The 25866-nt window shown below is 40.3% G+C and overlaps 2 protein-coding genes across 2 annotated transcripts in view; both read left to right on the top strand.

Moving 5' to 3' along the window:
• Positions 1 to 2199: 2199 nt before the first annotated feature.
• Positions 2200 to 8268, top strand: LOC310937143 (carbonic anhydrase 1). Its single transcript, XM_083901347.1, has 7 exons — positions 2200 to 2329; positions 2572 to 2769; positions 4421 to 4539; positions 5427 to 5519; positions 5653 to 5715; positions 5806 to 5961; positions 6943 to 8268. Exons 1-7 carry the CDS (start codon positions 2302 to 2304, stop codon positions 7060 to 7062), a joined length of 777 nt encoding a protein of 258 aa, XP_083757473.1. The 5' UTR covers positions 2200 to 2301; the 3' UTR covers positions 7063 to 8268.
• A 2929-nt stretch (positions 8269 to 11197) lies between these two features.
• Positions 11198 to 25866, top strand: part of rdh12l (retinol dehydrogenase 12, like) — a gene marked incomplete at its 5' end in the record, with an annotated part of 30259 nt that continues 15590 nt past the window's right edge. The window contains one exon of the mRNA XM_083901533.1: positions 11198 to 11333. Within this exon, the coding sequence (XP_083757659.1) occupies positions 11198 to 11333 (136 nt within the window). The remainder of the gene's footprint in view (positions 11334 to 25866) is intronic.

The raw sequence follows: 25866 nt of genomic DNA, 5'->3' as shown, positions 1-25866 counted from the left end.
GGTGAGAAGAACCATGCTGCTCCAATCGTCAGTTCCTCCCGGTGGCTCCTCATGATGTCATGGCAACGCCCCCGATGCCATGGCAACAGCCACTGTCGCTCCAGTGCACCGTGCACCACCCACTGCTCTAAAATGAATCAAAAGGAATAAATTAAATTATTATTACCAAAACATTCTGAAAAGGAAACTTAACATCCAAGGAAATTATAGGAGTGTCCCTTTATCCTGCAGACAGGGTTTGTGAGCATTAATGATCTGACGTTTATTTACTATTTTTTTGTGTTAATATTTTTTTATACCCAAAACCCAAATGTAGATATGGAACGAAACAAAAAAGTATTTCAAAGTCGAAGCACAAACATTTAGAACCATCTAATATAGTTGACTTTGATACTTCTTCAAAATAGGTCAGATATTGGCAGTAATAAAAGGTACACACACACACACACACAAAGCCTATCCTAGTCTTTATTCAGTTTTACTGCTTTGGATTAACATTTAATTAACTTCCATTAAGTCTTTTTGCTCCAAGACATTTTCATCAAATAAATGAACCACTGAGACACATTTCTGCAAATGCACCATCTAACAGCAGGTGGCAGTGTCGCACCACAGTTGTTCGCTCTTAGCTGGACCATTACCATAAGCAACAGATATTTAGGTGTGATTGTAAAATACTGAAAAAACAAAGACACATTCAATTATTTCTGTGATAAATGAATGTGTGTTTTCATATTTGAGAAAAGCAGGCGCAATTTCTCAGAAGAGCATGTGAAAATGAGAAAGGCTGCAGCTTTTGAAATGACTGGATTTATTTATTTATTAAAAAACACCAGTATGTGTTCATGACAGGATTTATTTTTGTGTCTCAAAAAGAGGCTTTCACCGAGTATTTGTTCATAGCTACCGAACAACTTAAAGGCGCCATATGTAAGAATGTGGCCAAAAGTGGTTACTACACAAAAATACAGAGGTCTTTTAGGTTTTGTTTTCTCCGCCGTTGTAGCTCAGACGTAACTGGCAACCCGTGGTTGCTCGGCAGCCAAGACTCTACTGACTGCAATGATTGGTAGACGGCGGTAGGTGGCGCCACATGCCAAAACATGATTTCAAAACATAAACATGATTTGCAGTCTGCAAAAGATTTTTGTAATGCAAATATGTTTTACTACACTGGCGAGTTCAGTGTTATATGAACATTATTCCTGAGTCTGTGACATATTAGGAGGATTTTATGGCCAGTTGCTTTAGAGGTATTACATAATGCACCTTTAACTCTGGTACCCCAAGGGAAGGGTAAATAAAAATGGGATGGAATTATTTAGGTAACGCAAAAAAATATATATTTTTTTTCCATTTTGTGGAAACGTGGCCTAATAGGTGGAAAAATTACAAGATGGTCTTTGGTTCCAAAATATCTTTTTAACAACCTGATAAAAGCTTGAGGTCCAAATGTATCGGGTACATATGAGTTTGTTTAACATGACCATGCTGCAACATTCAGGGCATTTTAATAATAAAGAATATTTGTAACATTTGATCAACGTTTCCCATTGGAAAAAAAACCATCTTCCACAGAATATTTTCATCAACCTCACCTAAATCTCACACTGGACCTTTAAATGTCATCATCACGCAATAAATATGACGTAATGTTATACGTGTGTTTTGTGAGCAAACAAAACGTTGAGCAACATGAAAGGTGTTTTTGTTGGATCATAGCCACTCTGTGTTTTTAAGAGTCTGTATCATCGCTTGTGTTGTTGTATTAAAACACCTTGATCTGAGCCGGACACAATAATTCAACTGAACCTCTCCTCTCCATCGACTTCACACGACATATCCCCACTCTCGTTGTGACTAATTGCCCTAACGCTCGTGGCTGACATTCAGAGCGCGACACTGTTGCGTAATTCCGTTATTTTCTCTTTCATTCTGGTGCGAGATCGACCCGTTATCAGGGAAGTGAAGAGAGAAAACAGTCACCCAGTGCGTTAAAAAAAGAGACAACAAGCAGTTTATCACTCTTGTCAAAGAGGATTTCACTGCTGCAGACGGAGAAAGACGCTCATTGATCCACGGTGTTGAGGCGCTACTGCGCATTTTAACTCCTCCCGCGGTCTTTACGCAGACATCAACACCAGCCACACACACACACACACACACACACACACACACACACACACACACACTGAGTGACCGTGTATAAAAGCCTTGCAGCTGTCAAGTTGAGGACACTGTCTGCTATCTGCCGCTGAGGGACTTTACCGCTCTACATTCTCGCACATTCACGCTCTCATCATGTCTTGGGGATACGCAGCGGACAACGGTGAGGCGTTAACGGACTCCTATGTAGCGCTGTTATAATCTAGTAATAATACAGTCACGGAGCGATGTTGTGAAAACCAGTCCACGAATGAATGAATGAAATCGTGGTGCATTCACGCGCCACTGCTGTTTGTGCGCATTTTTACGCACCACAAATGAATACAAAAAAGAAGAATCCATATTTGATTACGCATGTTCCAATATATGAATATTTGTGTCTTTTTTTTTCTTTTCTTTTTTTAGGACCCGACAAATGGGTTGCTAACTTCCCCATCGCTGACGGACCCCGTCAGTCTCCCATTGACATCATCCCCGGTGAAGCGTCGTACGACGCGGGGCTGAAGCCGCTCAACCTCAAGTACGACCCGTCCACCTGCCTGGACATCCTCAACAACGGACACTCCTTCCAAGTGACCTTCGTCGACGACAACGACAGCTCAAGTCAGTGAAATATCAATCTCAATATGATGCTCAGTCACCTCCATTGAGTCAGTGATAATCTGGCGTTTTAAAAACATTATTTCCATGTATTTTTCATAATTTACTGCTCATGTTTGGTGATGAAATGAAGCTACAAGATTGTGTGGTTTTCAAGGATGCTGCAGTCTTCTCTCTGCAGCACTTGCAGCTGCAGTCTCCTCGACCATTTTAATATTATGTTAATATTATGAATGCATGAGTCACGCGCCCCAGTTTCATTGTTCAATCTGGAGCCTTTAGGTGTGGGGGGGGTTTCATTAAAAGAGATGAATACGCTGCAGGTGGTGCATTCAAGCACCAGGCCTGCACATACTAATTGAATTGGTAATGAAACCCTTGGTAAACCTTTCCCACGCCTGCTCTTTTCTGCTGTCACTGAGGTCAAAAGCTCCAAAAAGAAAAAGGGGGGGGAAGTGAAGGTTACTCTGCAGATAAAACTGGGTTAACTATTAATGTGCGGGGAAAGTGTTTACTCACCGAAACAAAAGACCTTTAATCTTCTCATGACACACTTATCACAAATATGTTTACACACACTTATCTTTTCTTTTTATTTATTGTATTATTATTATTATATGTTTTGGATTTTGTATTTATTGTCCTATAAGGTGATTCAATAGGATAAAGACGCATATATGGTTATATATCAACCTTATTTTTCGCAAATTCTAATTACTAACTACTGAGAGTAAGTTAAAGAGCTGATTTATTTTCCGTTAGAAGTTGCAACTGCCATTAGAAACATTGCGATATATTGAAGATAAATTGATAAAAATTTGGATTCCTTTCCTCCAAAACTGTTATAGTAAAAAGCCTGCTGCCAACTAGTTGTTGAGGCTTAAATATTGTCAATATTTCCATATCGATGCAGTGCTTCAACACAGTATCACATTATGAGCTTTCATGACATTGTAGTGCTTTGATATATTCTTAACTCCCTAGTGACCACACGTCAACATTTAAATGAGCGGTTTTCCAAAGAATCAGACCTAAATACAGCCAATGCTCATCTGTTCCACCCTGTTTCCCTTTGAGCAAAGACTGTGTGTCATCATCATCACACGACAAGTCATGCATCATGGGTCTACCACGGAAAAATTATACATTATTTATAATCCGGCTATACGCAGGTTTTCCCAGACACCCTGGTCACTTTAGTTTTGCCTTATGATGAAATCTGTACCTTTTCTTTGTTGGAGGTGGATATAATGTGCTGAGAAACACATATCTGTGTGTGTGTGTGTGTGTGCGAGCACCAGAAATAGCATTATCTCCCGCTGCATAAATAGACTCACTGTGACACTGTGTGTCAGTGGGAGTCAGTGTGACATTAACAATACCTGGACATCATTTCAGACTGTGAGTGTAAGTCTGAGCAGGAATTACACAACAGGAACTGTCTGCTTCCATGAAATGGGAAGTCGGACACAAGTGTGTATGTGGAGTGTGTGTAAGTGTGTGTCTTTTTAATATATCATTCCCTGGATTTTAGTATTTTCTGCTGAGGGAAGATATTTCTCGGCGTTATCAGCCAAAGTGTGACTTGCTGAGTGCAGCACTGGCCTCACTCAGCTGATGGGAGGAAATGTGTTGTTTTTTTTCCTGTCCACAGCTCTGACAGAAGGGCCAATCTCAGGAACCTACAGGCTCAAGCAGTTTCATTTCCACTGGGGGGGGTCTGACGACAGAGGCTCTGAGCACACAGTGGCCGGGACCAAGTACGCTGCTGAGGTGAGGATGCTCTGAAATGCTCTGTGTTGACGATGATGATGACGATGATGATGATGACATAGCTGCTTTTCCTAACAAGACTGAAGGCTGGTGTAGCAAAGTGGGGAGGAGTGCAGATTGGAGATTAGATTGTCAAATCCAAGAGCGAAACTGCTCTGAAAATGAAGACACTGGGTAGAGAGAGAGGCTTTAAATGATTCTCGGAGTAAAGTTAACCTGGAGGAGAGAACATTTCCTTTTCTTGCATGTTTACCATCTTGCAATCTGATAAAAACAAAGAAAAGTTATTAGGGTCTGAGCATGTAAGTAGTAGTATTATTATTATTATTAGTAGTAGTAGAAGTACTTTCTTGTGCAGTTGTTCTGGCAGAGAAGAACCCAGAAACACAGACGGAGACATAAGTCAGTTCAATGGAGAGTTCAGTTTACTTGATCAAAACAAAACAGGGACAGACAGGGGTCAAAAATACTAGGGATTCAGTCCAACAAAACAAGGCAAACACATCCAGTAAACAGACGAGAATCCAAAGGTCACGCGATAGTGAGCTGGTATAAATACGGGGGAACTAATGAGCTGCAGGTGAGGAAAAGGGGCCGATTGCATATAGGAGGGAAGAATCTTAAATGACAGAGTTTTAGTGAAGCATCAAAATAATCAGAAACAAAATGAATTGTATTGTGAAGTGTTATTCTGCTATGATTGTTGCCTCAAATCAAATGTGAGATTTTGAAAATGTGATCTTGATGATGTGTTATGTTGTGTTATGTTATGGTGAAACCTCTCCCAGTGTTGTGAATAAATAACAAAGTTGATTCATTCTTTATGAATCTGGGTCAACGCGACAGCATTATTTATTTATTGATTTGCTTGTCTTTTATTCCTACAGCTCCATCTGGTGCACTGGAACACCGCGTACCCGAGCTTTGGAGAAGCCGCTAGCAAACCAGACGGACTCGCTGTCGTTGGAGTTTTCCTGCAGGTCTGTCAAAATGATTAAGTCATATTTTCTTACACAAACCTGACCAACAATGTACATTATAGATGGTTCACTTACTACATAGTTCACTTACTACAATGTTTGATCCTGATTATTGCACTTCACTGTTTTGCAGGTTGGTGCAGAAAATGCCAGTCTTCAGAAGATTCTTGACGCCTTCGGCTCCATCAAGTCCAAAGTAAGTTTCTGTAAAAAAAAAAAGAAAAATCCATATTTGATTTGATTTGATTCTTATGACACATGACTGACTTGTCTATATTATTCTCAGGGAAAGCAGACCTCTTTTGCCAACTTCGACCCCGCTACAATGCTCCCTGGTTCCCTCGACTACTGGACCTACGATGGTTCTCTGACCACACCCCCTCTGCTGGAGAGCGTTACCTGGATCGTGTGCAAAGAGCCAGTGAGCGTCAGCCCCGAGCAGGTAGGTCTGCAAAGAGAGTGCAGTGATTGGCCTTGTGCCCACAGTCTAGAATAACTCTTGTCTGCAAATCTCTAAATGAACGTCTGAGTAGAAGAGACCTCAGTAATGGGTTGGAAAGGCAATACAGCAGCTTGTTTTCAAAGATAGGTTAAGAAGAGGGTTACTGAGAGAAAAAAAAGCAAAAAAAAAAAAAAAAAAACTTACCACAGTACTTTTGAGTCACTATGTGGGAAGTTCACAGGAAGCGGTCGTCCCACACATGCGTCACTTTCAGTAGGTGAATAGACCACACATCAACTGTGTGAGATCTTTGAGTAAACACAGTATAACGGCACATTATGTTATCACTGCGATTTTAAGGTTGTTTACCTCTGGAAATTGCACATAAACATGACTTATTTGACTTCTTGCCACTCATTAATCTTAAGACAACAGCCTCTCTTGTCAGGTGTGTTGCTGCGGTTGGAGACTTCGTGTCGCTGCCCGGTTATTTCTATACGGCTGCATGCTGTCTGTGTTTGAGGGTAAACATGAAGGGTGTTGGTGCCACATGAGCCTGGTCATGTCATTCATGAACAGCAGAACATATCAAGGGTTCACGATCAGCTAACTGTGACGCACCCACCGACTGAATTATTTTGACGAATTGCATTATATCCTAATGGCTGCAGACTTTAACTTAGCACTAGACTAATTCACACCAGCTGTATTGTGGGTCTGAGAAAAGAAAGCAAAACTTTCCAAGCAATCAGTAGGAACACGAGCCAGTCAAATCATGCTGCGTAAACACGGCATCCAATCAAAATATGTTTCTGCATTGAAATGCATGTGCCAGTAATATAACAGGCATGCATATACAGTAGGTTCAGCTGTTAATTCAGTGACTCATCATCATCACAGTAGTGACTGACAGTCACAGGAGGTCACCAGCAGCAACCACTAACCCCACCGCTCTCTCTCTCTCTCTCCTGCTCTTCACAGATGGCCAAATTCCGCAGCCTGCTCTTCTCTGCCGACGGTGAGGCCGAGTGCTGCATGATGGACAACTACCGACCCCCCCAGCCGCTCAAGGGTCGCCCTGTCCGTGCCTCATTCCAGTAATGCCCCCTCCCCCCCTCTGCTGCCCTTTCTCACCCTCTCCCTCCCTCCCTCCCCCCCTGCCTTTTTAGTCAGACACCCAGCGTCACCTCTCTATGAGTGAGCAACAAAAGCACACATCTCTTTCCATCCAGTTTGAAAAGAAATGAATTCCCCCGTCGCACCACACTTTCTATTGCTGGGCCAGCAAAGATGCCTGTGATTTTCATGAATTCATGACGAGCACCTCGCGGTGGTGGAGGCCGCATTTTTGCCCGGGATTCAGCTTTGAGACGTCACGCCAGTGTGTAGATGACAACAAAAACGATTGAAACGTGGAAGTCAAAACTGTGCTCTCGAGTCCACGAAGCACAAGATCGTCGCAGCAGAAGAGGAGGATAATCGTCCGCGCGCTGCAGTCCGCCTGTAATCTCTGACCGACTGCACGCTTCTGCTTCATGGCAGCTCAATAAAACATGGCTGACGCCTCCATCACAGGCGACTGAGGCAGAAAATCCCCTCTGGTGTCCTGCAGATGTCCCGTCTGTAGTCACTGACCTGCTTTTTTCATCGCAGAGTGACCGAGGACACGGGGACAAAGTGCTGCTGCAGTGCCACACGCTCCTGATCACAGTGGTGACGTCATGTTTCTGCGTTTTTTTAAACACACTTTAATCTCTAAATCCATCACGGGTGTCATCCCTATGCCGGGCTTTGATTTTTAGGCATTATGGTTGTTGTTGTTTTCCTCTTTTAGCCTGAGAGTATGCAAAACAGGTCTTAAGTAATTCATGAATTCTGTCCAGCAGCCAAAAGCTCATTACATTTTTGATGCTCTGATATTATAGCAACGGAGAGGAACAACAATTCTATTTCTTTTTATTTTATGAAAATCTCCTTTAGCCCTTAGTGTGTTGTTGTGAAATGCATATATAGTTAGTGCCATAGCGGCGAATGCACAAATGAATGCCAAGGAAGAAGTGAACCTGCCAACTGATAAAGATCATATTTAGTGTCAGCCTGGTGTCAGGAGAATAATTAATGAATTCTGCTTTGTGAGCCCAAAGTTTGTCCCAGAAACAGTAAAAACTAATAAGTAAGATGATGTATTTGTACAAGAAAAAAAAAAAAAAAAAGCCTTATGCCAATTCCAGTTTGGGCCGTCCAATGAGTATATGTTGTCGTTATTGTATTTTGGAAGTGGACATTTTAGGAAATAAATATATTTTAAACTAAGCTGTGTTTCTCTTGATTTTTTCTTCCATTTCTATTTCCTTTGTCAGCACACTCTTAGGACCCTTTAAAACCCCTTTTCTGAATAAAGGGTTTTAAAAAGGTTCTACCTGGAGCCAAAAAGGGTTCTCCTATGAGGACAAGCCGAAGAACCTTATATGGTCCTACTTAGCACTTTTATTTCTAAGAGTGTATGACAAAGTGATATGTTAGTCGAAATCTATTCTGCAAATTGCTGTGTTATATAATATTGTAAATAGTGGTAAAACAAACAAAAAAAAGAAATCATCTGCACCATTTTTTGAAGAAAGAATAATAATGAATATATAAGGATATATGAGATATATATAGTTAGTGATGCCAGAAATAGTGTTTTATCAAACTTCCTATCCATCTTTGCATGTATGCAGGAGCAATCTCTACTTAACTGTGGAGGTGAGAGTGCACACGTGCTGCATTTAGGTCATGCGATGAAAGAGAAACTGTGTAAAGTTTGCTTACCTTCACCACAAATCATTCATTTGCATAACAACATTTAAAGTAAACACGTGTGCGCACGTGTGTGTGTGGTGTTTATAAGGTTGCAGTACTGCTCCCTCACTTGGATCAGAGAGTGGAGATGGAGTCGTGCACCTCCATCACTATGAAATGACGCATAATTATTCATAATTTCGAGTCCAAATACACGGTTTGTTTTTCGGTGTGAACAGATCTAGGCATTCATTTCTCAGAAAAAAAGAAAATAAATACAAAATATAACCCTATACTTTAGCATTTCCTATGAAAAAATATACAATATACACGTGGTGATGCATAATAATTCAACCTCCTGTGAAGTTTGCTCCTTCTCGTCCCTGCTGTTATTTTAAGTAAATAAAAGTTAACAGGTTTTTTTTATACAGCGCTTTTCTCGGCTTAAAGGCGACTCGGAGCTCTTGACACCACATCTTTTGCCGTTCACTCGTTCACACGGTGCGTCTGTATGTAGCACTTTTTCCTCTCGCACATCTATCACACCCATTTCGCGCCCTGCCGGCACAGCTGCCAGGTGTAATTTAGGGTTAAGTGTGCCGCCCTGGGACACATCAGCATGTAGATTATATGTAGAAGTTTCCAATTGATCTGTAAATATACATATAACTGTTTACAATGTTTACAGTGTTTGTTTGCTCCGAATAAGATCACCGCTGAGTGTCATGTGATCGGCTGCTGTAGCCAATGAAAGCACATGACCGCCGTGGAGTCCTTTGACCCGGGAGTGAATAATGAACACATGATGATGAAAACACTGCAGACAACCAGTTAGTAACTAACACCTTAGTGTGGTGAAGATTTTAATCAGCAGTGGCATTTCACCCTCGGAAATGCGTGCAACACTTGACTTCTCACCTCTCTTTACAACAGGAAGACGACACAAATATTAATCGACAAAACTTCCCTCCTTCTTTTTGTTCAGCTGAGGCGTGAAATGAAAACAAAGTTCTGTGGACAGAGTGTGTGTTTGCCCTGTCCCCACTGTGGCCTCTCACATCTAATGCACCAAAATATCAATAAACATGAGAGCTATCGACTGCTCAAATGTCCGTCTGACAAAACTCAGTCAGAATCAATCATGAATTATGGATTCAGAACTAAATGGGAAAGACGGTTTAGGGGCAAATGTGATCACCAGCATCTGCTATTTTATAATCTGTTTAAGTTAGATTATTGATGGAATCAATAAACTAGAGATTAACAGTCATAATAAATGAGGATGGCTCCAGCTGTCTGTATAACCCTCAAAAGATAATCAGCATGGATGGATGGATGGATGGTGGTTGAACCAGTTGAACCCGTGAAAAGCATTTTCTCGCGTGCAATTTGCCTTTTAAACATTCTATGTACCTTAGGAATGAAAAAGGTTGTGTGGATCACGTGAGAACGAGACACACACGTCTTTCTGTGTTGTCCTCATTACGATGAACTGAGGACATCTATACCGAAAGAAACGTCCATTCATAATCCATTCAAATGTTCCGGTACACTGATAATGACAGCATGGAATGTTTGCATAAGTTTAATATCTATAGTTGTTAAAAGACAGGAGGCTAAAGTCTGGGAAAACTTCATGAGAGTGTATTTGTTGTTATGTATGTTGTTTTTTTCCACTGCATGTGCTAAAGTAATTACATTATTAAGTCAACATCCTGACATCCTGTAGCGTTAATACATTAGGTCTTGGGAGCTGCTACACAATCCTTTTTCAAACTGTGTGTTAGAGCAAGAGTGAAGTCTGGATTTACAGAAATGACTGTGACTTTTGACCTTGAGGGACAGACCGGAAAGTCCAAAAAAACGGGCATCGGAGACACTGCTGTGTTTTCGTTCAGGCAAAACTGCTGATTTCAAGCCAATTAAAAATAGTTTTCCAATGAGGAATAACAACAGTTTACCCCCAAAATAAAACATTTTAGCACACAGGCTCACACCTTTTGTTGTGTTACTGGTGAATTAACTATTAAGTAATATGCTCAGTAAGTTAGGCTTTAGATATAATTGTGAATTTCATAAAGTAAACACATGGTACCAAACATTGGTTTCAAAAAAGACCAAGTCTGCCACGTTTATGACGTCATAATTCATGCACAAATGACACAGTGCACAACAAATACTTTTAAGATTAGTGTTGATCACTATTTTTAGGAGCTTCACCCACACATTTTAGTGTGAAAGAGGCATAACTGACCTCAACATGTACACTCAACAAAAATATAAACGCACAAAGGAAAACTTGTAGTTATTGTTACGTGACAAAACTGAGTAACTATCCAAAAATAACAGTACTATACCCACTTTATCAATGAAGTGGCTTTAATTTGCGAGCATTAGCATCAATTTCAAAACAAAAGTCCTGGAGTTAATGGCAGGAAGAACACAATGGGGGTCGATGATCCAAGCTCACGCGCTGAAATCCGCCTGTTGTGCAGACCAACAGTCTCGCTGGCAGATCACGGAGGTGCTGGAGCCGCATGTACCGGTCCTGAGCGGGCGTGGTAACACGTGGCCCGGCAGGCGTGTGCACGGTCAATGCCAATGGCATGCTGAGTGCAATTGACAAGTGACAAAAGTCCACATTTTGGTGTGCCCTTTTATTGACCAGACCATAAGGAGTGTTCTGTGTACTGGTCACACATATTGACCACCACTCTGCCATGCTCCATGACTCTCGTGAGATGAAATACTCAATCTGAGATTGTAGTCAATAGGAGTGGCCAAGTGACACTGGACTACTGGGTTTGAGCAAAACAAATCATCCCATAAACAAATGCATCAAGAATCTGAGCAAATGTCATGACATTCTATTTTTGTTCACCATTTCAAGTTTGTGCGTTTATACTTTTGTTGAGTATACATAAAGGTGTCTTTTTTCATCAGGCTTGTTGCTGAATTATTTACCCACAACCATCGTCGCTCACCTTCATCCCTTTGTTGCCATTTTCAGTGCGACTTCCTACATTCACAGTCTTGTTATTTCACCCACATTCCCTTTGTGTCGCATCTTTTCATCTCATCATCCGTGTTGTGACAGCTGTGCGAGAGGAAGAATCCCGCTGTGTGCCATCATGTAACCCAGATGTGGACACGCTTATTTGCAGGTTTGGTCTTTTTTTTTTTTTTCCTTTCTTTTAAACACACGTCTTCATGATAAATTGACGCTGCTGCTGCTGCAACACACGGCCTGGTCATTTTAGTCAAGGACGGAACCGTCAAAGTCGTAACAGATTGTCATTAGTCACGCTGGCCTGAACATACATGAGACAATGATGGCGCTTTGTTGTTTCAATTGATTTTATTGAACGTGTAAAAGGTGAAGGCAAACAAATCAGGGTGAAGTCTTTGAGAGGTCAGCGCGTAGCAGAGATTTGACACAGTTCACATGTCACACATTTCACCCCCAGGCTTCTGACCAGTGGTGCATCTTGTAGCATAATCCAGCATGTCAGGGAACAGGAACTACACTGTCATTCCTAATCTGAGAGAAGATGAGCTGAGGGCCGTCTGAGAGAATGGCCAGCGTAAGGCACACACACCACTGCAGTATGTGGTCCGTGACGTAGCACATCTGGGTGATAAATTACAATGATGTCTGACCTCCATTTCCACAGAGGAAGGCAGACATCGATCGTGAATGGTTCTGCATCTATAGCAGGCTGAGGGCTCTCTTCGTGCACCATAGTTCCTGCCCTGCCCTTAGCTGATATCTAGAAATAATAGATAATAATACAAAATAGACGAAGAGGCCAATATTTGTGTGAGGAACTGAAGATGTTAAAGTTCATGGATATTATGAATACTCAGAGTGTTGTTTAAAGCTACAATATGTAACTTTTTTTTATGTTATTCTGCCTCTGACTGGTCTTTGTGAACAGAGGCGATTTGTGTGCAGCATCCTTCACATGAAAACAGGCTCTCACGAGCCAAATTCTCTGGTATTAAAGCGTGGTGTGAATTCTGAAAAAGTCTTGCAAAGTCAAATTTTGCACAAACAATATGTCGAGTTTTGCTCAGTTACAAAAAGTCTCACTTTGCAACATATCTTTTCACTGCACATTAAAACATAGTTTAGGTAATGGTTGTATAGGTTATGGTTATATATAGGTTATGTGTTTGTTTTTATAAAATACCAGATTCGCTGTTTGTATGTACAAAAAGAAGAAACTGTATTTGTTGTGTGTGATCATTATGAACATTGTGTGGATTATGCAGATACAGATCATTATGTCCTGCCATTTGCTGCTCTTCCTTTTCGGAAAAACCACCGCCCTTGAGTTAAGGTAAGGAATCCATGTGTGAAAGTCATCAGTTTTAAAGATAGAATCCAGGAAGCCCCCCTCCCCCACCTCCCCCAAAACTGTGACGAAGAATGGCTCTACGTAAACATTTCAGCAGCATATTTCCTCTGTCATTTCCTGCTTCACAGTCTCCATTACTGCTTCATATTAACATCCACTTCTCAAAGTGCGATTTTTTATTTATTTTTTCACTGACACATCAGGCAGATCTCAAATTCACTGCGACAAACGTCTTCGTTCATTTTACTCTCGCCTACTGTTTGACGAGGAAATATGTGCGCACAACGTCTACCGACTGCTGCTCTAACTTTAATGAGCTCATGGGATAATCCGCAGGGGTTAATCCACGGATTAACCGATATTTCACTGGGTCATTGGGACAAATGAGGCACGAACAAACCATGTGTGGCGTTTTATGTTTGAGTGGACAAGGACGAGTCTAAATCTGAGTGTTATGAAGTCGTAAATTTGTCTTTTGGTGTTCTTAGAGCTGCAGCAGTGGCTCCACTTGTCCATTCATCCATCAGATTTAGTTTTAGTTTATTGGCTCAAACCAACCAACTTTCCTTGAAGAACAAACTCATGCTTTATTTTAAGTGCTAAATATTAGTCAGTGGGTCAAGTGAAGGAAATCACTTACTCTACAGGTCAAATTCTGAAAGTGGTTTCAGGCACTTGTGGTAAATACACACTAAGAAAACAAAGTACGAGACTGTACCTTTTGCTGTTGCTCCAGTTGTACCCTATCAGGGTACAAGCATTGTACCTTACTCAGTGTGTACATGTACATTTTTGTCACTAGGGATGCAGAAATGTTTCTTTAGAGGTACACATTTGAAAGGTACAGTGCTTGTACCCTGATGGGGTACAACTGGAGCGACAAAGCATTTGTACCTTTTTAGGTCCGTTTGTCCGTGTGTTCATTGGTTTGGTTAAATAACGGATGTGATCTAAATTGTCCATGTTTGCAGAATCAAACTCCGAAACAGAAACACCTGTGGTGAAGTCGCTTCATGGACGTGAAAATCATAATTTGTGCGTGAGTTTGAGCAGCTACAGTGCGTCCATGTAAAAGCCATTCGACAGAACACGAAATGCTCCGTCTTTGGGAGGCTGTTTTTTTACGCACAGTCATATCTCGTAAATAACATGTTGCTATTTGCTGTTGATAACAGTGAGCATGAAGGGCGTGGAGCCACATGCTGTACAGCACAGGAACAACCTTATCTAGGTCACCTTCAAGTGATCTCCACCTCCTTCTCCTCCTTCTGCTGCTCTGCTGGTCACACTGATAAGAAAGCATCTATTCATTAAAACCAGTCCCAGTTCTCTTATAATCACGTTTTTTTTGTCCTTTCTTTTTCCCCACACAAAAAAAAAGGTAGACAAACTTCATGAGAGATGAAGTTAATTCTCATTTCTTTTTTTTTCCCACATTCTCTCAGCATAAAAAGCTTTTTGTCGTCTCGTCCACTTGCACCTGACCATTCCTCTCCATGCTCCCGTGCCCTCTCAGTGCTGCGATGGCTAGCGTTACCTACCGGAGTAGAGTTTCCTGTAGAGCAGCAGAGGTCATGTCTCTCACGTTACCAGCTGTTAGCTTGTACTTGTGAAGATAGAGAAGAGAAGGAACATTTGCTGCTCAGCCGTTTGTATAAAAATAACACGTTTTTTTTTACTTCAGCAATGTTGCTATCATTTTATAAGGGAGGGTCACAAGGTTGGACCCTGACCGCCATCAGTACTGTAGATGCGTTTGTGTTTGCTTTACATTATGTAAAAGAGCGTATGTTTTGTTTACATTTCATTTGAATAGCAAAGACTTTCGGACGAGGAACGTAAATTATTTGGCAGCAAGAGATTTAAGGGCAAGTGCAATTGCAACATTGACAAAACTACTTTGAGAAAAGAGTCATTTATGTTGACTAAAATCTTTATTCTTGAGTCTTGCAAATGTCAAGTTCGCTCTCAGATCACTCCATTTACATTGCGCTCAAAGGTTATTGTAAAATTATTGATCAATAATGCAAAATAAAATGGTTTAAAATCAGAAAATCCTTTATTAATCCCTGGGGGGAACTGTTTGGCACAATTTCAGATAACAAACTATTAAGAATTAAAGTTCATTGGGAAATTGTATCATTATAAACAGTTCAGTAAAGTTCAGTAATAAAAGCAGATCCAAGTTTTAACCACACAGAGAGTAATCAGTCAAAGTCATCACAAACCAGACCCACAAAAAGAATGCAGCAAGTCCTCTTGGTTAAACACGTTACAAATGAGCCATATCTGTTGTCTGCATCGCTTACAACAGATATGGCCGCGGCAGCAGTTCGACTAAACAACGCAAAAACTGTCAAATGCTTCTAAAGACGTTTCAGAGAAGCGCTTGTCTGGCGCCATCTACACAGGGAAGGAAATGCCTTAAACGTCAATGTGAAAAGATCAAGCCTTTGATTGCCGGAAATATCTCCAGCACAAGAACCTCTGAAACTCAGAAAGGAAACAACAGGCGGTGATGAGGTGATAAAGTGGCCCTCATTCGTTTTCAAACAGGCTGGAGATGCAAGAGATTTTCCAAAGTCTCCTATACTATGCTATATAATATGCTATGCAATGATGTACAACAAAAATATCCCATGTAACATAAGCTGCTTATGTCTGAAGCCTCAATGCAAATTCATACCCAAATTTTACCCATGAGCAATGACCTGTGTCACGAACTTACCACAGTCAGTTCCGTCTATGACATTTTAAATACACATAAATACAAGAAAATAGTTTTTTTTAAAGTTAGTGAGTGAGAGTATAGTAGAAAACCTACTTACTCTAGTCGAAATGAAAAAAGTATAGACAGTCAAAACAATCATTAAGACATAAATACAATGGAGTAACTAGGGAATTATAGGGGAAACATTTTTAGACACGCCAGCGTTTCTTTGTTCCCTTTTAAATATCGTCATCAAAGAAGATCACGTCAACGTGTTTGTTTTGAGATAGCGGAGGATGAGGATTCGTGGCTTGTCTGGTTGAGTAATTATAGACATGTGGATGAAAATAATGTTTAATTATGATGTTAAATAATGCTTAATTCAAACCACACGGTGAATCTGAACTCTCACTGGATGTACAAAAGGAATATAATTATGTCAAAAACCTTCATTTTAAAACGAGAGCTGCACAACAGCAGACGACAGATTTGGAAAAGTGTACGTTAACATGTTGGTTAAAGGTTCAGTGTGTAAAATGGTGGGGGATGTATTTTAATTGGGCAGAAATTCAAATAATTACAGTTTAAAAAATTCAGTTCTCACTCAAAGCTACATTAGTTTCTCCAACACACAGTGAATGTTGCTAAATTGTACACACTGTACCTTTATAGATAAGAAACAATGACGAAAGCAATGAAATTTCACATTCGTCTTTAAGGAAACTCGGTTCATGTAGCTTCAGACTGGTCTCACATGCACAGAATGGGAGATGGTTGTGTGCTCTATGCAAATAACACGACTTGTAACTTGTATCCAATACTGTGGGTTCGTGGCTAAGAAAACACCTGATGTCAGAATCAGTGTTTTGCATTTGTGGTAAATGTTCATGGTCAAATTGTTGCAACATTTATCACATTTCCTGTTTAGTATTTGACAAACCTGAGGAAAACCAGATCGGTCCAATCTAGGGGAAATTTGCTCTTTAAATACAACTGAAAAGGTTGAATTAGCAACTGAAAAGCCCTGAAAAAAGCCCTGAAAATAAATACACAATCTTAAGATCACATCTTATTGTGATATTGAGACACTGTGATTCAAGTTATTTCTTATTAAGACATAAAATGACCATGATTCAGGGACTGTTGTTTGTCCACTTCTGCAGACACACTTTAAATTTTTCACTCTCCGCCTGGTGCTAACATATACGAAAATTAACCAAAAACATTGAAAAAAAAGGCATGAACACAGTGTAAAGACAGGTATAATCGCATATAGCATGTTATTTCCATGTTCTCTCAGAATCTGACCACCATGGAACCGGCATTGACTTCAATTGCCATTTTAGTCACCGTTTTAAATGCTAAAGGTGGCCTTAATTAGATGGGACAGTGAAGTGTGAAAGGAGGGCAGACACGGCCAACGGGTGGAATCAAACCCAGCCTCAATGGGCCTTTTGTCCCGTGGGACGTCAGCTCTGAAACCAACTGAACTATCCAACCCCCTGTTTTACAAATTTGACAAATACAACCTTAACTAGTACAATTTGGCGCATTGCTCGTGTTCCTAGAATAAACGGCCTCGGCCTAGCAAGCTCAGTTACGAAACTTCAAGATATACGCCAAATCCAAGATGGCCGACTTCCTGTTGAGTTGAGGTCATGGTGTCAAGAGGATTTTTTGTGTTCGTCTCGGGCCGGACAATGTTCCCAACGATTTTCGCAAAATTCGGCGCAACTAAATTTCGGCCCGCTCCATAGGAGCCTGACCTGTGGGGGCGCTACTGAGTCCATTATTTTATAAAAAATTTCGCCAGTTCTGTGGCAATTTTCGTCCGTTTTCACGCACGTTAAGGGTGTCAAATTCAAGATCAGATCGGCAAAATAAAAATAATAAGAAGAAGAATCTTCTTATTGTTAAGTACATGTTTACTTACGCCTTAAATGTGTCAATAGCAAACCACAGAAATTTCCCTCGTAATCACCACTTCTCTTTTTTCTGCAGCATCAGTGACTCAGATCTCTCTCTCTCTCTCTCTCTCTCTCTCTCTCTCTCTCTCTCTCCCTCCCTGTAACGTAGCATCATGAAAAATTGAAGAAGTTGTGTATTTGTTCTCCAGCAGCTACAGTGGTTCTCATGTTATTAAATATGGCGTCGTAAAAATGCTCACCTTGTTTCCCACGTGTTGAGAAAATGAAGGAACACGCCTGAACACTCTGAACGCTCGCACACAGGTCGTCCTGCTCTGAGAATGTGTTTGAACAAACAGGCTTTTTTATTGTCTGGGAAGCAGAGACGTGAATGAATGTGATCGACTGAGTGACTGCAGCGTTTGAATGATGCCTGAGATGAATCACAATTAAATGAAATTAAAACCATTGTATTATCTTAGTTTAGGCACGAAATAACAACATAGTCACAGTATAAACAGATCAGAAATTATAGTATATACACTAGGGTAAACAATGCTGTAATCTTGGGATTTGTGCAATAAACAGATTATAAAGAGATGCAATGTGGATTATAAAATACCAGATTTTATACAGCACATTTAGTTTAAAGTATTCATTTCCTCTAGCATTATGTGTGTAAATTATGGTCCTTAAAGGTGCATAATTATTTATTTATGTTGATATATTTCTGCACTTTTATTCATTTTTAGGAAGGAAATACGCATGTGTAAGTCTTGACGAGTCACTGTTTCTGTGCAGTTATGTAAAAGTTAATGGTTTACTAATGTTATCCTTGTGTCCACCTGCAAGAACTGTGACAGCCTGAGCTCTGGTGTGATTTTAAATTCAAATACTTTCAAATGCCATGATCAATATTCATTTGTTTTTATTTTTTCCTTTTTTTTTCATGGTTGGCAGGGTGTGGTTGTGTTTTGTCTCCTCCAGACTTCTGGCGCCAAACTGTATATTGGTTCTCTGATAACATACAGTCAATCTGATAACTGTTCTGTACTGTAAGTTCATTTAGGGGACGGAGAAAATACCGCCCAGGTCTACAGGAACTGTGAAGATCAACGGTTTTAGGAGGTGAAAGGGGGTGAACTCCTCAGTGTCCTTTTTAAATTAAATTTGACATTTAAATAATCATTCATCAACATTTCAGCCATTCATCAGAATTCATCTCGTTTTTCACAACTGTTACAAGCTGAATCCCCTTTTATTTTCAACCCACTGGAAAAGTTTCACTTTTTAACTCACGTAGTACGTACGCAGTATACAATATTGTCATTTCAAAATCTGATTTTGTTGGAAAATTTGCAGATTATGTCATATTCTGTATATTTTGTGTATATTTTTATTTTATTTTGTACGTTTGAAGAGTTGTAACCCTGTCCTGTCTAAAGCCTATATATGGTTGCCTGTTTTTTTCTCGGACACTCTTTTAAAATTTCTAATCTATAAAATGTTAAGTAAAATAAAGGAGTGAATAAAAATACGCCACACTATTAGAAATAAAAGTGCTAAGTAGAACCATATAAGGTTCTTCGGCTTGTCCTCATAGGAGAACCCTTTTTGGCTCCAAGTAGAACCTTTTTATAAAGGCCTGGAACCCTTTTGGAGGGTTCCACCAAGAACCCTTTTAAAGCCCTTTATTCAGGAAAGGGGTTTTAAAGGGTTCTCTGGATCAAAATGGTTCTTACTGGAACCATTAGTGTTACCAAGAACCCTTCAAAAGCCTTTCTTCGGGAAAGGGTTTTTCAGAAGCAAATGGTTCCAGCCCTTGCAGAAGGACCCTAATATTGACTAATATTGACCATTTTATGGTCACACTATTCTATTATTCTATTGTTACTATTACCATTTTCCCCCTACAAGATCAAAATGTATTGTCTGTCAAATGTAAGCAACTGCTAAAAATAATAAACATTTCATCATTTAGTCTCCATCATTTAGAGCACAGAAGCAAAAACATCTCAAGTGTCGTCCACCACCACAGTCAGTCCCTCGCCTGCAGACGCACGGCCCCCGTGAAGGAATACGAAATGACAGTCGCTCTAAAAACTGTGAATAGAATTTGTATTTGCAGTGCAAGTAAAATACGATGAGTATTAGGGTCAAACTGAAAATATTTTGCAGACCGCAAATCATGTTTATGTTTTGAAATCATGTTTTGGCATGTGGCGCCACCTACCGCCGTCTACCGATCATTGCAGTCAGTAGAGTCTTAGCTGCCGAGCAACCACGGGTTGCCAGTTACGTTAGAAAACGAAACCTAAAAGACCTCTGCATTTTGAATTTGAATGTAGTAACCGTTTTTGACCACATTCTTACATATGGCACCTTTAATTGTCCGAGAAATAAACACTGTAATATTAAAAAAAGTCGTAATATTACGAGAATAAAGTCGTAAACTACTAAAATGAAGCCGTAATGTTAAAAAAAAAGTCTTAATATTACAAGAATAAAGTCATAATATTAGAATAAACTTGTAAAATTATGAGGATAAAGTCATAATGTTAAAAAAGTTGTAAATTACAAGAATAAAGTCGTAATATTACCAGAATAAAGTTGTAACATTATGAGAATAAAGTCGTAACATTACGAGAATAAAGTCTTAACATTATGAGAATAAAGTCGTAACATTACGAGAATAAAGTTGTGAATTACCAAAATAAAGTTGTAATATAGGAGACTAAAACCATTAATCAAGCAAAGACGATCAGCAGCTCAAATTAGATTTTTTTTCTTTGCTGTTTGGTCGTAATACTCCATCATACCAATTCAATTCAATTCAATTTTTATTTGTATAGCGCCAAATCATAACATACACTATCTCAAGGCACTGTACATAGACAAGAAGCGGGAGCATGAAAAGTTATGTAATACCAGAAACGTTTGTTTCCTCCCTTTAATGAGCTGCAGATAACGATGATTGCAGTTAATTATACACAGGAGGAACTGGAAAAGCTGATTACACTGGGTGTTGTTTTCATACTGCTCCTGTAGACAGGGAGACCCTTGACCTAAATCCATTTAAATGTTCACAGTGTGTGCTTCTCATAAACACAGCACCTCATTTGAATAAAAATAACTGTGCTTGATGTTACGTTCTTCAGATTTACATTTCATTCATGGACTCATTTTTGCACAGCTACACGTCTGATGTCACCACAGTGGCCCCGTTACCAGCTGACAAACCAGATACTGACTGTGTCTGCGGTGTTGGCAAAGCAAACACGAGTGGCCACAGCGTTTGAAGTGAAAACAGAGAGAGGAGCGAGGGGGGGGGGGGGCGGCCTGATTGTCATCGCACTTCCTCCCCTGTGAGGTGCAGAGGGGACGGTCGTCAGCTCCTCTTATGCAACGAGATACTAATCTGCCTGAGACCCACATATCAACACTAATACAGGGCGAGATGAGGGAACGGCCTTTTGTTTGTACACCGCACCGAGCATGCAGCGGTCACCGCTGTTTATGGGATGTAGAAGACGTGTGTACTGTAATAGTAGACGGCAGACGGATCAAACAAAAGAAAGTCTAAACAGTGTCTAAATCTGAAAACCACGTCGAGGATTAAAGTGTGTTAAAAATAGAGAAGATTAAGATTTAAAGCTGCAGTACGTAACCTGGGGGGACTCTTGCTGTCGTACTGTTTGGTCTGACTGACGTTATTCGTTTGCTGCCTTCCTTCATCTGTGTAGAATCTCTTTCATGCAAAACTATCAGACCTGACTGAGGTAGCGTTTGTGTGTATACAGCTGCAGAACAGGAGCGAGTGGAGACAGTCCACGGCTGTCAAACTCAAACCTGTTTTTCAGCGCAATGTTTCTGTTGCCTCCGTTTGTCTTGACATAAAACAAATCACTTCCTGTGTGCAGTGCAGGAATGTTGCCAGGCGACACGACCTCTCATCACAACTATATACCGAGAAACACGGAGAGAGTCGCGTAGAGCCGACAGACTTATTTGACATTTGTCGAGAGTTTTTAAAGAAAAACACTGTTTGGATTTCCGTGACCACACGTCAAAAGTTGTGGTCACTGTGTCCTCGAGTGATTTCTCAAGATTGTCAGAGGGGATTTTCTTCAGATTTGGTACAGATGTTCACTTGGACTCAAAGATAAACAGATCAAACATTGAGGTTATGGTGGACCTCAAAAAATATGCTTGTGTTTTGTTTTACAGTGATTTCTCAAGAGCAGCGAAAGAGAGTTTCTTCAAATTTTCTATGGATGTTCAACGGGACATCATCATGGGAAACATTAACTCAGAGGTCTCATGTTGTGGCCCTCAGATGGATTTAATTTGGCCGCCACATAATAGCAACTCATATATCTGTATGGGTTTCTTTTCATGAATCCATTTGTTTTGCATCATAAATACTTCTTTATTATGAGCTATATACTGTTCCTTATCTGTGAAATATCATCACTAATATTGTTATTGTGATTTCCCCTTGAATGATCAGTCTAGATGCTGAAGGTCAAAGGTCAAGGTCACAGTTACCTCATGTCCATGTGAAAATGACATAATTTTACCGATTAAACGTTGTGTAAAAAAGTGTATGAGTCAGTGTAGACTGAGAGGGTCAGTAGAGCCTTGCAATGCCTGGGCCATAATTGTATGTTACTTCCCGATAAATAAGGGAAGTAACAGGTTAATGACCAATATTTAAAGTCATAACAAAACTGTGTTTTCGGTATGTGGGGATTACAGGAGCCGTGATCCACCACCTTTCTTTAGAGGTGATTATGAATAAACAAAGGTCTGCATTTATGAAAAATAAATAAGTAAAGCAGCTTTAATTGTGCTAATTCAGCGGTTTGCACCTGAGGCTTAGTTGTGATTCTGAGGATTTTAACCTGATGCTTTAAAGCCGCCCTCCGTGTCCGCTGCATATTTCCTGAAGAAAGAATGAAAATCATTGTTTTAACACACTGAGCCGGTGTGTCTCTCCCTCTCAGTTACATGTCCAGGTCTTTCCCTGAGATCCGCCCTCAGAAAGAAGATCTCATTATCTCAGTATAACACACAGCCGCTTTAATCCGAAGCCTGGCTGCAAACACAGCCAGAGTCACAGTGACTCGAGCGAGTTCACGGACCGCGTAACAGCTGAAGGAGACCTGGTTAAACAGGTTTACCACATTTCACTCGTCGCCTCAGACAGTATAGAAGCTGACTGTGCAGGGGGAAATGATCTTTGACCTGGATGACCAAGCTTGAAACTAGTGCTAGATCGGATGTGGGCAGGGTTAGCGCTGGTTCCTCATAGCTAGAAGGCTTTCAGTTTGAATCCCTGCAGATTCTGCAGATCTATATATATCTCTTAACTAGGTTCTATCAAGCACCCACTTTAATGCTTTTTGAGTTGCTACCTTCAGGCCACAGTCACTCAAACTGCATAAGATGAATCATTTATATCAATACCTGAACGGTAATGTTAGGTTTTGACATTTTCTACAAGTTAATCAGGAACAAATCATATTGTGTTGCACCGAGAGTCTCAATGGCAATGGTGTGACTGATGATATGTGTGTAATTTATACACGCCAATCTTATACGAGTGTTAAAAGGGCTACAAAAGACAGACTCAACAACAGTCCCATCACAAAGTCTTACGTTAAAGATTCACTTGCGTGCGTGCATCAGTGCACTCGCAGGTGTGTTGGTCTTTAACTGAGGTGTGGTCAGGTGCAAGCCACTGTGCCATTGACCAACAAAAACCTGGTCTAAAGCCAATGGGGGCAGTATTTCATGCTTCATATTTCACAATTATATATATAGGCAGGTTCACAATGTGCATACACTGTGTTTAATACACACAGCTTCAGCTTCTCCTCTTCCCCTTTCTCGTCAGTTAAATGAAGATAAATGTTGCTGCAGTTCCTTATCCTGTGCAGTCTACTGGAGTTGTTGATGAGAAAAAGAGGATCGATAGACTGAGGGTCCAGAGGTCAAGAACCGTGTAGCTGTCAATCAGTGAAGGTTCTTGCCGCTATTTATTATTTTTTATCTGCTCGTGTGCTTTCACCTCCTCGGCAGAGAATCATTCACTTCTCCAGTTTCCTGCATTTGTCTTTTTAATAGCATAAAATGCACCAGATACGGACACACGTGGCTTTTAAAAACAATGACAAGCAAAGCTAACACTGAAAAACAACCCCTGAGGCCTGAGGTAGTGACTATACGCCATCCAATAAACACGCAGAGGCAAATTGGACACTCTTAATGTGACACTTTAAGACAAAATTGGAATTGGACATGCTGTAATGCAGTATTTCCCCAACCCTGGTCCTCAGGGAAAAACTGCCCTGCCATGTTTTAGATGTTGCCCTGCTCCAAAAACATTGGATTCAAATAAATCGTCAGCTCGTCGTCATCAAGCGCTGCAGAAACCTGATAATGAACTTTTGTTTAAAAAAAAAAATATGTTTCAACTTTTGTCATTTAAAAAAATATATATTCAAATTTTTTTATTATTAAAAAAAAGTTTTTTTCCAAAACTTTTGTCAATTTTCTTAAAAAAAAAAAATTGGGATATTTTTTTTCACAAAGCAGAGCACGGCAACATATAAAATGGCAGGGCCGTGTTCCCTGAGGACCAGGGTTGGGAAACACTGCTGTACTGTACTCACACCACACACTTCCTCAATTCTGGTCCTGGCGACTCACTGCTCTGCAGGTTTTATAGCCTTCCTGGCTGCAGCACACCTGAGTCACATCAGTGGCTCATTGTCAGGCTTCTGCAGTGTTACCTAATGAGAACATCTGAATCAGGTGTGTTGGAGCAGGAGCAGGATTCAGAAACCTTAATTTTAATGATTTAAATTGTTTCTTATGTGTTTCCCTTGTTTAAATTGTCTATTCAGAGAAGATTTAACATGTTTTTGGTCACTGAAAAACCCTGTTTTTTCCGCTGCTGGAGTAAAGTTACTACACTCAGAGTGACGTTTGCAATGTTCTCCCTCTTCATGAATGGATGGACAGAGTCACTGTTTGCCCACAAACAACAGGTTCTCCCTTTTACCCACATCACGTGTTTGACAGTAAAACATTACCGCGACTACTACACCCAAAATTATTAACTTGCAGTGGTGATTAGCAGGTTCAGTGCCAAGCGCTGTGAAGATAAGACGTGGTGAAACATTATCGAGCCATAGTTTGTCGAGACAAAATTAGGTCACTCTCCCCAGAAAGGGCTTTAAAAGGTTAAATGTTTGAATTTCTTTACATTATTAGTGAAATAACAGCCAATTAAATAGCATGTTCTATATGTAATTTAATTGATTTCTTACATCGTCCACTACCTTAACACCCTTATAATGAATTCCCAAAATGTTATTTTCAACTGACCGATTGAGGGTTACCCACTGTTTATAATATGCAAATAAAATAATAATAAAATAAATACAACACAGTTCTTTTTCAGTTGAGAGACCCTGACACACTCACAGACACACTCTTGTTTGGTTCTTGGCCCCTCAAAGCTTGAAACCAGGGGCAGATGGGTTGCTTGGCATCGGGAACAATGCGTGGCACGGATTCCACATACAGTACATGTTGTTTGTGCCAAATCTCCCCTCAAATAACCTTGTCGTACCCTCCTGTAACTATGAGGCGCAGAAACCAGGGTGTTGTGTAAGAGCGGATGAAAACACAGATGATGCGTGTGATTCCAAAATATGATGAATACGAGATCAGAGACTCGTCTGCGCAGGTTCTTAGCTGACCTAATCCTGTCATCACTCTTTCTTTTTAGCTCTTTATCATCACCTGACAATCATTCATGAGCGATGGGATGTGAACCTGAAAAGATCATTCACTAAAATAGCACAGGATTTAGTTATTGTTCATGTACAGCTGCGGTAGACAACATGCTTTATTTTTGTTTTTTTCTTTTTTAAATGTTGTTCATCAAAGTCCCATCATAACTTTTTCTACATGACATAATTTGTTTGACCTGGGAAGATCCGCAACTAGTTTCTGTTCCCAGGCTTTGGGAACAGAAACTAGGGCGCCTCCTCTTGGTCGTTCTATTACACAAGCAACCTTAATATAAAAGAGTCTAATGAGATATGGAAAATCCAGCTTGTGTCATTATGGG

The sequence above is a fragment of the Microchirus variegatus genome (assembly GCF_963457635.1).
Source record: "Microchirus variegatus genome assembly, chromosome: 15".
Classification (NCBI taxonomy): domain Eukaryota; kingdom Metazoa; phylum Chordata; class Actinopteri; order Pleuronectiformes; family Soleidae; genus Microchirus; species Microchirus variegatus.
This window is presented reverse-complemented; position numbering and strand designations above follow the sequence as displayed.

Coding starts and splice junctions, on each gene's coding strand:
- LOC310937143 (XM_083901347.1), top strand. CDS start 2,302: ATGTCTTGGGGATACGCAGCGGACAACG. Junction 2,330..2,571: donor GGGATACGCAGCGGACAACG/GTGAGGCGTTAA, acceptor TTCTTTTTTTAG/GACCCGACAAATGGGTTGCT. Junction 5,716..5,805: donor TCGGCTCCATCAAGTCCAAA/GTAAGTTTCTGT, acceptor TATTATTCTCAG/GGAAAGCAGACCTCTTTTGC.